The following is a 14,543-nucleotide window of genomic DNA, read 5'->3' on the forward strand; positions in this document are numbered from 1 at the left end:
TCTCTCTCTCTCTCTCTCTCTCTCTCTCTCTCTCTCTCTCTCTCTCTCTCTCTCTCTCTCTCTCTCTCTCTCTCTCTCTCTCTCTCTCTCTCTCTCTCTCTCTCTCTCTCTCTCTCTCTCTCTCTCTCTCTCCACTTAGCTGTCATACAAATCTATTGTGCATACTAAATTCAAATCTAATGGCATCATTCATGCTGTGAACCCTCAATCCTGACATTTCCTTCCCATTCTAAATTCTTTATTCATGTGACTTTGAGAGTATCCCTCTCCTTATGAATGCCACATTTGTCCACAGTCATCTTATTGTACTGTACTTGACTATAACAAAGCTGTAAAAGGAGGTAGAACGTCTTCATAATTAGATTCTAATAAGTTGCCAACCCCTGAGGTCTTGGGTTCTGGGAACATAGTTACTTTGTGCGACTTTAGTACAAAGCACTTTTGTACTCTTGTCTGTCAATCATCTCTTTCAGGGCACATGGAGGAGAAATTGTGAAGTATACTGTAACTAGTGTACTCTTGCTGTCTCCCTCTCTGAGCTCTCGAGCAAGCTGAAACATCACTGCAAACTGTGGGATGATTTGTACAATTACTTGCTGAAAAATTCAAGATTTATTTTTAAAGCGGAAATATTTTTTTGATAATTATTATTATTATTATTTTTTTGCTGTACCATCTCCCTTACATTTTTTGGCTTTGATTACATAGTACAGTGGGTCCTTGATCAATGAACGAATCCATTTTATTTCGCTTTGCAAATTCGCTTCCACAAATTCAGTGGTTCAAATTCAACAGTAAATTTAACGTTGACATCCAGGAACTGCAGGAAAAGCAGTAGATTACCGAGCATAATCTCCATCTGCTGTTAGTCGACCTCACCAGCAGGAGGTGCAAAAGCGCGTGTTGTTGACGAAGACCAGAGCAACAGTTAGAGCAAGCCATTCATTCATAAGTGTGCATTATTTTTCTAATAATTCAACGGCCCGGAATCAATTAATCCACTTGTACTATGGTTACCACACCTCAAAACATTCTTCAGATGTTGTATTGCAAGAGATTTGTCAGGTTCTTGTCCTTATGCTCTTGTGTGTAGGACTAATTTCTTACGCATCTAATCCCTAGCCTCCGTTGCTAATTCCAAAATGTAATTTTAGAGCTATTAACGGAGACTTGAGCCACTGATAGCAGCCTAATGCAGTTATTAGAGAGAGAGAGAGAGAGAGAGATCAAGCATGTGTGAATTACCTGAGACTGTGCGTCCCTCAACAGTGTTCAGCAGCAGCGTTTTTATTAATAGCAAAACTTTTAAGTTTATCTGCTCCAAGAACAGAGCCGTTATTACATTGCTAGTGACAAATGTCATGTAGCTTTTAAGTTGTTATTTAATAATTTAACTTTACATTAAAAACCTTGCAAATGTTGCTTCATTCACAATTTAATGTGAATATTCAGTGTATATCCCAACGCTAATTTATGCCCATTGATTACCACCCTTTTAATCCAAAATGTACTAGGACTGATAATAGATGTAAAAAGTATGAGTTTAGAATATTTATTGATATGGAATGTGCTGATTAGCCATTGATGCTTATTATGAAAGACTGATCTGGCCATGAAAAAAAAAATCAGTCAAACAGCAGTCATCTCACAAACACAGACATAATTAAGATTTGGATGACCTCTCTTCCACAACAGACTGATTTAGAATAGAGGGGTATATGTATTCGCCTAATGTACTGTATCCTGTTGATTTTCCATTCCTTTCCATGTGCAGCTCTTCATCTCCACTGCTAATTAATCTGTCTAAAGCGTGCTGATTTAGTCCTAATACGCAGACCGGCTCCGCTCAGGCGGGCAGTGATGTCCTAATGGAGCATCACGCTGCTTAAGTACCACAGGAGAAAAGGAAAAACAGCCACTGGCCTTTGTTTCCCTGTGATCTGTGAATTCCTCTTTTAGCACAGGCCTGTTTACTGTGCTGTTATTTTGGAGAGCAGTGCGCAGCATGAAACGCAAATAATGACTGCATGTAAAAACACACATCATCATCCCCCCTTGTACATTTCCTGAGTCCTGTCTCTGTGTCAGTGCCATGTACTTATGTAGTTAGAGTGTTTCTCAGGAAGTGTGTTGTAGTAATTAGAGCCCAGGGGCAATCACCTCTGAAGAAGCCAAATGAAGTGAAGAAAGTGCTTTACTGATGAGGCGCGCAAACTGCATATCATAAGAAAATTAGTCCTATAAATGAGGATTCGTTTGCGTTTGATGTGTGTGTCGGTTTGAAGTTAGTCTAATGTGGACTGTTCTTTCCTGGCTAAATCATCTTTTCTCTCTCTTTCTCTCTCAGATCGGGACTTTAGTATCCAGGTGAACACCGAGCGCCGGGCCTACACGGCTGGTGAGCCGCTGGAGCTCCGCTGCACCATTGACGCTCAGAATGTTCCAGAGCGCTTCTTCTCGGTGTCGTGGGTCTTCAGCAGCTCACCCGTAGCCGTGATCGGGCCCAGCGCCGTGCCCGTACTGGGACCCAACTATGTGGAGCGAGAAGCGTCCGGCCTCCTGACCGTGCGAAAAGAGAGCCCCTCCATCCACCTGCTCAAGTTGCAGCGGCTACTGCCGGAGGATTCTGGGAAATACATCTGCAGAGTGACGGAGCGGGAAAAGACCCCCACTGGAGATTTCATCGACCGCAGCAAGCGGTCCCGTAACGTTCAGATCACTGTAACCCCTCTGAGTGAGTATCACAGTTCTTTATCGGCCCTCTGTTTCTGACTGGCCCCTAGAGTAGTTGGCTGATACCTCTCAACAGCTCGCTTATTAAATGAAATTATGAACCTTTCGGCCTCACTTCTGATGTTCATCACCTTAAGTGGATTATTCTGATCTAGTTTAGCTTATAAGCTAGCAGTTTAAAAGAAGTAGAGAGTTCAGAAATTGATTTAGTAATATCGTGGAGGTAAACTGCCAATAAAGTTCTACTTATTCTTGCTGATGCTTTCTAAAGTATACACTCAGTATCACCCAATATTCTGTCTGCTGTTTTTTTAGTTCTTGTGCCAGGTGTTCTCTCATAGTGCACAGACTCCCAGGGAAGTACTAAGTAAATGGGAGGAAAAAATAACAGTGGAGTAAAAGTAGTTAAGCTGTTTTCAAAATAGCAAAACTTTTCCTGTAAGGAGTGTGTGTGTCTGAATGCTACATTGGTTTTTGTCACGTGTGTGTGTGTTTACTTGAACAACAAAATCCTGATAACTTTCAAAATTCAGCTCATTCTAAAAGCCTGACAAAACATGGAAAAACGTGTTGGCATAGGATTTTTAAGTTGAGTTTTACAACTTTTTACAGTAGGCCTACTTGAGCTTGTTAATGTACATCAAATAATCTGACAGAACGTTTTTATAGAGGTTTACACGGCTACTAATATTGGAGTAATGGGTAAAGATCTAGGTTACTTATTTTATATATATATATATATACACTCACCGGCCACTTTATTAGGTACACCTGTCCAACTGCTCGTTAACACTTAATTTCTAAGCAGCCAATCACATGGCGGCAACTCAGTGCATTTAGGCATGTAGACATGGTCAAGACAATCTCCTGCAGTTCAAACCGAGCATCAGTATGGGGAAGAAAGTTGATTTGAGTGACTTTGAACGTGGCATGATTGTTGGTGCCAGAAGGGCTGGTCTGAGTATTTCAGAAACTGCTAATCTACTGGGATTTTCACGCACAACCATCTCTAGGGTTTACAGAGAATGGTCCGAAAAAGAAAAAACATCCAGTGAGCGGCAGTTCTGTGGGCGGAAATGCCTTGTTGATGCCAGAGGTCAGAGGAGAATGGCCAGACTGGTTCGAGCTGATAGAAGGGCAACAGTGACTGAAATAACCACTCGTTACAACCGAGGTATGCAGCAAAGCATTTGTGAAGCCACAACACGCACAACCTTGAGGCGGATGGGCTACAACAGCAGAAGACTCCACCGGGTACCACTCATCTCCACTACAAATAGGAAAAAGAGGCTACAATTTGCAAGAGCTCACCAAAATTGAACAGTTGAAGACTGGAAAAATGTTGCCTGGTCTGATGAGTCTCGATTTCTGTTGAGACATTCAGATGTTAGAGTCAGAATTTGGCGTAAACAGAATGAGAACATGGAACCATCATGCCTTGTTACCACTGTGCAGGCTGGTGGTGGTGGTGTAATGGTGTGGGGGATGTTTTCCTGGCACACTTTAGGCCCCTTAGTGCCAATTGGGCATCGTTTAAATGCCACGGCCTACCTGAGCATTGTTTCTGACCATGTCCATCCCTTTATGGCCACCATGTACCCATCCTCTGATGGCTACTTCCACCATGTCACAAAGCTCTAATCATTTCAAATTGGTTTCTTGAACATGACAATGAGTTCACTGTACTAAAATGGCCTCCACAGTCACCAGATCTCAACCCAAAAGAGCATCTTTGGGATGTGGTGGAACGGGAGATTCGCATCATGGATGTGCAGCCGACAAATCTGCGGCAACTGTGTGATGCCATCATGTCAATATGGACCAAACTCCCTGAGGAATGCTTCCAGCACCTTGTTGAATCTATGCCACGAAGAATTGAGGCAGTTCTGAAGGCAAAAGGGGGTCCAACCCGTTACTAGCATGGGGTACCTAATAAAGTGGCCGGTGAGTGTATATATATATATATATATATATATATAATACACAGTGTTGGGGGAAACGCATTACAAATAACTTGAGTTACGTAATCAGATTACTTTTTCAAGTAACTAGTAAAGTAATGCATTACTTTTAAAATGTACAACAAAATATCTGTTACTTTTTCAAATAAGTAACGCAAGTTACTTTGTTTTTCCATTTATTAACTGACAGCTCTCCTTTCCCATTGTTAAGAAAAGCTGCAGAGGCTTTGTGTAAACATGATGTTTATTGTAGTTCTAGACTAAATGTGAGCGTGCATTTACTCATCTCACTTGCACAAAAAAGATTCAGTATTCCTCAAAATTAATAAAATCAGTCAAATGTAAAATCAATCAGTCTATGCAAACCTCCAATAATTAAATATGTTAAATGAAACAAATATTTTATGCATTTAATCTCAGTTTATTGACCAATGTGCTTGCTGCTGAAGCAAAAATTACTTTATATTTTTTGTTTTTATTGGTGGTGTTAAACTTTTTTCTCCTTCGTCCTATTCTTCAGTTATCCAGAATGGCAGCAGAGCTGAAAGGTTTGTTTGAACGGCGCCCTCTACTGTACAGGAGTGAATGTGCACTTCCTTCAGTCTTAAGGCTCGTACACACCGGGACGAATATCGGCGCGCGTTATTCGCCAGCATTTTTCAACGCGTTTTTTGTGTTCACACCCAAGCGATTTTCGCTGACGATGAGCCGAGTGGACATGCAAATTCATTCCCTGACATTAGATGGCGCCCATTTGCTCTGCAATACCACTCCATAACAGTTCTCTTTTATCAAGATTTTTGTAGTCGCTGTCGCGTTTGTCATATAGTTCTTTATGTTCCGACACCAACGAGACCAGCAGCTCTACATTCATCTTGCCTTGCATCTTCCTCGTCTTATTTCTTCCCGGCAGTGTAGACGCTACTTGGCGTACATCCTCGCCGTTACGTATGTGTGCTCGGCAAGACCGTTTTGTGTTTGAGCGCCCCCAAGTTGTGTTTTACCTGGTTTTACTGTAACTTCAGAAGCTCCAGACACGTGAGCAAAAGCGCCAATCTCATTGGTCGGATAGTTTTGGACGCGGCGCGTCAAACTAAAAAAACGAACCCGAGGCGTTTTAAAAAAAATGGCGCTTTTACGCCTGGCATTTTTCGCAACGGTGTGCACACTCACATTGCCGCCCTTTGTTTAGTCACGAGGCGTTAAACGTCGGCGAATATCGCGTGCGAAATTCGTCCCGGTGTGAACAGGCCTTTAGGCTGCTTATTTGACTTTTGGTGTGAAAGGGTCTTTACATTTGCCCAAAAATAGCACTTTTTTTTTTATAAAACACCCAGACCAGGTGAGAAAAAGTAACGCAAAAGTAATGTAACAAATAACTTATCTTAAAAAATAACTAAGTAACGCAATTAGTTACTTTTTAAGGGAGTAACGCAGTATTGTAATGCATTACTTTTCAAAGTAACTTTCTATATATACCAACAAAATATATATATATATATATACACTCACCGGCCACTTTATTAGGTACACCTGTCCAACTGCTCGTTAACACTTAATTTCTAAGCAGCCAATCACATGGCGGCAACTCAGTGCATTTAGGCATGTAGACATGGTCAAGACAATCTCCTGCAGTTCAAACCAAGCATCAGTATGGGGAAGAAAGTTGATTTGATCGACTTTGAACGTGGCATGATTGTTGGTGCCAGAAGGGCTGGTCTGAGTATTTCAGAAACTGCTAATCTACTGGGATTTTCACGCACAACCATCTCTAGGGTTTACAGAGAATGGTCCGAAAAAGAAAAAACATCCAGTGAGCGGCAGTTCTGTGGGCGGAAATGCCTTGTTGATGCCAGAGGTCAGAGGAGAATGGCCAGACTGGTTCGAGCTGATAGAAGGGCAACAGTGACTGAAATAACCACTCGTTACAACCGAGCTATGCAGCAAAGCATTTGTGAAGCCACAACACGCACAACCTTGAGGCGGATGGGCTACAACAGCAGAAGACTCCACCGGGTACCACTCATCTCCACTACAAATAGGAAAAAGAGGCTACAATTTGCAAGAGCTCACCAAAATTGAACAGTTGAAGACTGGAAAAATGTTGCCTGGTCTGATGAGTCTCGATTTCTGTTGAGACATTCAGATGTTAGAGTCAGAATTTGGCGTAAACAGAATGAGAACATGGAACCATCATGCCTTGTTACCACTGTGCAGGCTGGTGGTGGTGGTGTAATGGTGTGGGGGATGTTTTCCTGGCACACTTTAGGCCCCTTAGTGCCAATTGGGCATCGTTTAAATGCCACGGCCTACCTGAGCATTGTTTCTGACCATGTCCATCCCTTTATGGCCACCATGTACCCATCCTCTGATGGCTACTTCCACCATGTCACAAAGCTCTAATCATTTCAAATTGGTTTCTTGAACATGACAATGAGTTCACTGTACTAAAATGGCCTCCACAGTCACCAGATCTCAACCCAATAGAGCATCTTTGGGATGTGGTGGAACGGGAGATTCGCATCATGGATGTGCAGCCGACAAATCTGCGGCAACTGTGTGATGCCATCATGTCAATATGGACCAAACTCCCTGAGGAATGCTTCCAGCACCTTGTTGAATCTATGCCACGAAGAATTGAGGCAGTTCTGAAGGCAAAAGGGGGTCCAACCCGTTACTAGCATGGGGTACCTAATAAAGTGGCCGGTGAGTGTATATATATATATATATATATATATATATATATATATATATTCAAATATATATAAAATTCAGCTTTGCCATCACAGGGATAATAAAATGAAAAATGGCTACTTTAAATTAATAATACTTCACAATATTCCTGTTTTTATAAGAGACTAAGAGCATAAGAGACTTTTTGACCCCAAAAATATGAGCAGTAGTCTAAATGCTACTCAGATTGTCAAAAAACGGATCATCTGATGATCATGCTATTTATTTAATAAGACGATCCCCAATTAAATACATTCAAAATAGCTCTGTTTGAAAGGGTAGCTTTACTGTTGTTTATATTCTAAGCTGCACTTTCAGAGTAGCTGCCCTGACACTGGTGGTGTGTGAGTGGATAATACAGGACTGTGTAAAATTGTTTAATGCACAGCATTTTTTCACAACTCGTTTTGTGGAGTCCTGAAAGCCCTTGAAATAGCATTGCATTTCAAGCGAGAGCTACTCGAAAAGCCAAGTCTAACAAGCATGAAATGATGGTGGGAACTGGGAATACCATCGCCATCAGCACAGCCTTGATAGATCCCCAAGGTGGATGTGACTGTGCCCAGGCAAATAAACCACAACTGGGCTCAAGGAGTTGATGAGAGTTAGATGGGGGAGAGGAGGTTAATCAAAGGTTAGTAAGAATAGATCTGTTCTGCTTGGACCATGGTTACCCGAATCAACCCCTTTCAGCAATGGTCCTATCACACTCTATAGGTTGAGGGAAATCCTTCCTTCTCCCCAGGGGATCTGCTTTTAGAGGGTTTAAAAGGACCTACAAGTTTCTACAAGAACCTTAATAAAGGCTACATCAAGAAACCGTAATTGGTCCTCTCATATGATAGTGGCAATTTCCTTCTGAAAGTCCCCCTGTAGTCAATAATTGTATCCCTTAAAACTCATCTTTGATCACCAAAATTACATATTTAAAAGTTTTTCCTTGCCTTAAAATAGCTTGAATGTAACTACACCCTTGCCTCATTTAGTATATGCGGGTCTATAAATATGCAAATTAGCCCCGCCTCCACTCACTCACACCAGCTCAGAGGTCTACTCATTGACGATCACAAGTTCGCGTGATTGGTTACAAGGTAGTTTGAAAGAGAAAATACTCTTGGTGCAATGGTGCTGACTTATGAATTTGCACATGGTTTGTCTTAAAGCATATTAAAAACACCACATAGACATATAAACAACATTTAAAAGCTTAATTTACACCATAGGGGGACTTCAAATCAAAAGTTCACCAAAAAAAATGTAAATTATGTCATAATTTATTAACCTTGTATGTTAACATGTATGACTTGTTTTTTTCTGTGGAACATAAAAAAAAATGTCTTGGTGCTTTTTGTCTATACAATGAAAATCAATGGGGTCCAATGTTGTTGTTTAAGACCTCATGGACTTTCATCGTATGGACAAAAACCTTCTTTAAAATATCTTCTTTTATCTTTCACAGAAAACAAAATCATACAGGTTTGGAGCGACATAAAGGTAAATTGACACAATTGTCATTTTTGGATGAACAGGCCTGTTCACATCCAGGATGATGATTAACAAAGGTTTTAAAAAAGCAGTGTCCACACCACAACTATAACTATAACTGCACAGAGAAACGATATTGTTATAATCACTTTCAGAACAATTTTTTCCAGCTAATGAACAACAAAAACATGTACAAACTATCAAAATCACAAAATTTTACAAAAATCACTTGCACAGTGTGATCTATTTCCTGCAGTTGTGTACTTATAATATCCCAAAAGTCTCCAAAGGTTTTTTATTTCAGAGAAATTCCCATTTTAAATAAGTGGCCGTCCCGGAAAAAAATGTCGCCTGTCAATGACGCAATATTCGCGCTATCCTCGGTTTCCGTTCATACTGCCATAGCCATGACGTAACCATGGCGACAGACGTGGACAACTGCGTAGTGCGTAACGTTTAGCGGCACGCAGTTCTTGTTTCTTTCAAACATAGACCATGGCAAGCAGACTTTGGGACAAACAAGGAGAACAAAAATGAGGATCAATATCAGCGTGGCGTTTTTGAGATGCCAAGAGCTCCACGTCCGCGACTAACTTGGACTTGACAGAGCTTCACGAGTCAAGACTTGACAGCTTTATTAGACAGGTGAGCAAATGTACATAAAACAAATCAATGTTATATAACGTTAGTTCAACATGATGAAATGTTAGAATATGGTCAGTATGTTATTCTAATGTTGATCTAGCTTACTGCTAGTTTCGTATAGCAAACGAACTAACACGTAGTATAACATTATAACTTTCAACACACATTTAAATGCCGTTTAGTGTGATAGTGTAACGTTAGACCAAGTGAAGCAGCGCTGCGTTACCTCACAAGTTTAATTCGTCTAATAAACTGACCTGTGTGAGTAATCCAGCACTTGCGGGTAGTTCGGTAGAATTAAATGTCCTTATTCCTTTGTATCCGCGGGACTCGCGTGTGATATCTGTCTCTTTAGCAATCGCGACCTGCTTCATACCACTGTAATGTTAAAAAAATCAGCTTGACAGTAAGTCCCATCATTCAGCTCATCACTGCGTCATCAACCTACGCCTTTGTTATTGTTGGAAACTGCGCCCTCTTGTGGCGAAAAAATCTTACATATTGTGCCTTTAAAGAGCTGGAGCATTTAAAGTGGCAGATGACAACTGCATCACATGCTTTTAATAAACAATGTTATCATCTGTTGGTGTGAATGCTAATATAGTTATCACTATAATTATTGTCTTTGGTGTGCATTGGCCTGTACAAAAAGGGAAAAGACCCTTGGAAAGGTTGAAATTATTACAGCTTGCTTTTTTCTTTTTCTCTTTTCTTTTTTTTCATCTTTTTTGCTTTGCCCCTGCAGAAGACCATGTGCCATATTTGCAGGGTTATTAGAGCAGTAGATTGATAGCTACAGCATGGAATCGAGACAACACAGTGTTCAGCCCTTTCTTCACACACTCACTCACTCACTCACTCACTCACTCACTCACTCACTCACTCACTCACTCACTCACTCACTCACTCACTCACTCACTCACTCACTCACTCACTCACTCACTCCCTCTCTCTCTTCCTCTCTCTCTCTCTCTCTCTCTCTCTCTCACTCTCTCTCTCTCTCTCTCTCTCTCTCTCTCTCTCTCTCTCTCTCTCTTATGATCAAGGCCACACCAACTATCTAAGTAGGTCTTTCAGACAATATATGAGACTGAGAGACTAGGTTGGGTGACGGTACATACTGTACTCCAGCTGATCATTGTGTAAACTTCTATTTCATGTCCTCTGAGAAAAGGAGCACATTATCAATTGAAGAGGTTTCATCCCCAGATGTTTCGCTTTTGTTATGCATGAATTCAAAGCCTCTTGTGTTCCTTGCCCAATTGGTCATGGCGGTTTTCTTCTCAAGAAGTTCTGCTACAGCCTCTTTCTGAAGGGAGGCTCGGGTGACCCATGGGAAGGGTGCAAACTTTGTCTCTTTAAAGTTCTATTTTTTGTTTTATCACACACTGCTTTTATAGGGATGTGGTGGTGTGAAATCCCTGTCGAGAACTCTGGAGATGTCTACGAAGGCTTTGATCTACACTCATACTTACAAGATCTCTCAGGCTCTAGACCTCTTGATGAGAAAACTACCCTAAAAGTCCTGGTAGTCTGAGGCCTTGCCTGCTGTAGAGCACGACAGAAAGATACAGTATAAACCTTTCATACCTAACATGAGCTCAAAGGTTGTCAAATTATTTTATGTTCTGTAGAAGCCACTTTCAACTTCAATCAAAAATAATTATTTAAATTAAAGAGATGCACTAGCCATAGCCCAATAGACTTGCCCACTCCCATAAAGCATTGCAAATTTCTTCTTACTGTACTCTTAATCAACTTGGCATCACAGAAATAAATTACATTTCAAAATATAAATAGAAAACAGTTTACAGTACTTTTTTTCTGACTTTTAAATGTTTTATTGCTTTGAATTCATGTGTGATTCATCTGGGTGGCTAGTTCATGTCTTACAACTCTTTAATGAAGAATGCGAAGAAAATGAATGGGAAAAAAAATACACTGTCCAGTAGAACCCAAAGGAACCTGATGGAGAACTGGAACTGTGTGTTTTTGCTTCAGGTATTATCAGCATCCATCTGCAGTGGTTTTTCCAACTGACTCACAGCTATAGAGACCGTATAAAATGAGAAAACGTAGGTAAATTAATGAGAGAAAGTGAAGTGCTGACCTTTCCATTAAAATGAACCTGTTGCCTCATTAGTAAAGGAATCACCTCATCATATTGCTCTAGAATGTGCATTAGCTTGACTAGGCTTAAATTGGGCTAAAGAAACTAAGTGGACGATACAAATGTATTGCTAATTTGATGTGTTAATTAAATGTATTGGTAACCTGCTTTCTTCATTCAAGTAGATACGGGTTGCTCGCCTAATGCATACACAGAAAATGGTGTTCTTGTGTACTTTCCCTGTGGTGAAAATCAAGTTTTTAATTTTGCTTATGTGTGCTCTATGTGGTGTTTTAATATACTTTAAGACAAACCATGTGTAAATACATCAGTCAACGACATTGCCAAGTATTTTCTCCTTAAAACTGCAGTGTGCCAAAGAGAGTCTCAAAAAACGCGGTTTCCTACCGTCACAAACATGCAACAAATCCCGTCAACGTGCGAGAAAGGGTTTTTCCTATCATTCCTATCATGCTCTGTGGGAATTTTAACACGGTGAGCACAAGAAACCTTTAAAAAGGGACAGGAAAATATGGGTACATATAGCAATATAGTGGGTGAATAATGTATATGATGTTATGATGAAGTCTTTCTCCACTGACTTTCTATGATGTTTGTAGCATTTCTAAGGATGCTGATTTTTAGAAGGCAATTGTTGGTGAACGGGAACATGGATTGTGTAACATTAGCAATATAAGCTGTTTGATAACATAGTCAAGCCAAAGGGTAATAAAATGAATTACCGTTACCCAACGTTCTAGAGAGCAATACATAAAATGTGTTTAAATATGTCATTTTGATTTGAAAAGATGAAGATGATTGAGTGCAGTGCAGGAGGACTTTAAAAGTACTTTAAATTTTCACCCAATGATAATTTGTGGAGTTTCTTGTTCAGCTTGTCATGAGTAATTTACTCATACATAATGTAAATTTACTCTACTATTATCATGATAAACTTGCACTAGTGTCATGTTTCCAAAGAACAATGTCTAATTTCCACTCTTGTTTGTCTGTCTCTCATAGGAAGTAACATCACTGTGTCGTTATCCAGTAACTCTTCAGAGATTATGGAGGGGGAGACCATTCAGCTGACCTGCGTTGTTAGCAACACTCTGGGTCCCCTGTCAGTGATATGGCAGTGGACGGATAAGGAGGACGTGGGTCCTGCCGTGAACGTGGCTAATGTGGATCGTGAGGGCACAGTCACTCCTGGGCCCACGTTTAGGGAGCGCAGCAGCTATGGAGAGGTTCGGGTGGAGCGGGTTCGGCCCGACACATTCACCCTGTTGCTGTATAATGCCTTCCCCACAGATGAGGGCCAGTACAGATGCAGCGCCACCGAGTGGTCCCAGAGTGGAACTGCACCTGACTGGATTTGGCAGCAGATTGGAGACGAATCCGCCATCAAGACCACTACAGTAAAATCAGTTGGTAAGACCACATACACAGTTTGAGGGGAAAGAAAAAAGAGAATATATATGTATATGTGTGTGTGTGTGTCTTGGGGTCTGTAAGATATTTTTCAGCAAGGGTTCATTTAATTCAATCAAAAGACTTTGAAGACATTTAGGGCCGGATATATACTAAACAGGACAAATTAGCGTAAAGAACACAGACGCAGCTGGATCATTTCTAGACATGCTTAGAAATGCTTATTATTTAATGCTTAGAAATGCATTAAGACATGCTTTTTTGGTCGGTAAATAATGGCGCAAATACCAGTAAATTGATGAGCGCAAACCTTAGTAAATCACCTTGCTTGAATCATTTAAATATTCTCCTCCCATAAATTGTGCGTCTGAAAGGGAAACTCCTAAAAATACATATGCAATAATGCCAGCCGCAAAACTAACCCTGTCCACATCTTTTCAGCGCTTATTTTTCACTGCGTGTCTTTAGTAAATCCTGACAGTTATTTTTTAAGGCCAAAAGAGGGTTTGCGCTGATGCAAGCTATTAGTAAATCTGGCCCATATAATGTTGCAAAATATTTCTATTTTAAATAAGTGCTGAACCTTTCTTTCATCAAAGAAACCTGAAAAATATATCAATCACAGTTTCTACAATACACACCAGGCAGGGGACAAATCTTTCATATTAAGTAAATTTCTGACACCGTATTTGCATATATATTTGTACTCATGCAGTGTATTTTTACTGTCAGCAACACGTCATATTTATGACATCATAAATATTCTGTTGTTTTCTGCTTTATACACACAAGCATATGCAAACTCACACTTGAGCTCACACAGTGACAGGAAAATGTACTCACTCAAGTGGAGTAGAGTGAATGTTGAAGTGGCATGTGCGCTGTAAAGCTGGATCCTCTATGAAGTCAATCGCTCAGTCATGATCATGCTTACATAGCATCATGTTCATGTAGCGCAGTGGGACAAGCTGTCTGTCAGCTTTCCATCAAAATCAATAGCCGTGACTTCCCAGTCTGCACTTTAACTGTGTGTGTAATGAGAACACATTCATACGCACATGCTTGCACATGGCTGAAAAGAAAAACATGACTGAATAGCAAGCTGGCAGATGCTCTAAATAAACACATTGTGTAACAGCGTGTGTTGCGTGACAATGAGTGGTTTTTAGAAAAGATACTCCATCAGTTCTTGATAACATACAATATGTCTTCTGCTTTGAAGGTGAAGTGTGTAACTTTTTTATACTTCAAATACTTTCTTCTATTCCAACCTAGTTTGCAGAAACATCTGTAAGTCAGTCATTTATAGACTGTCTTTCTCTAAAAAGCAGTAAAACGTAGCTCTTTTTTTAGCATAGCAATTTCTAATGGTGTGTCTTTGTTTTTTATATATATGCACTGTGTATATAATTATTTCTATATATATACACTCACCTGAAGGATTA

The 14,543-nt window shown here is 40.3% G+C and overlaps 1 protein-coding gene across 1 annotated transcript in view; it reads left to right on the forward strand.

The window, feature by feature from the left end:
* igsf3 (immunoglobulin superfamily, member 3) overlaps positions 1-14,543 on the forward strand; it is a 160,161-nt gene that overhangs the window by 99,704 nt on the left and 45,914 nt on the right. Inside the window, exons 4-5 of the mRNA XM_056242081.1 lie at positions 2,348-2,734; positions 12,691-13,098. Coding sequence (XP_056098056.1) covers positions 2,348-2,734; positions 12,691-13,098 — 795 coding nt within the window. The remainder of the gene's footprint in view (positions 1-2,347; positions 2,735-12,690; positions 13,099-14,543) is intronic.

Source organism: Rhinichthys klamathensis, unplaced genomic scaffold (assembly GCF_029890125.1).
Source record: "Rhinichthys klamathensis goyatoka isolate OS25496 unplaced genomic scaffold, OSU_Roscu_1.1 h1tg000021l_1, whole genome shotgun sequence".
Taxonomy (NCBI): domain Eukaryota; kingdom Metazoa; phylum Chordata; class Actinopteri; order Cypriniformes; family Leuciscidae; genus Rhinichthys; species Rhinichthys klamathensis.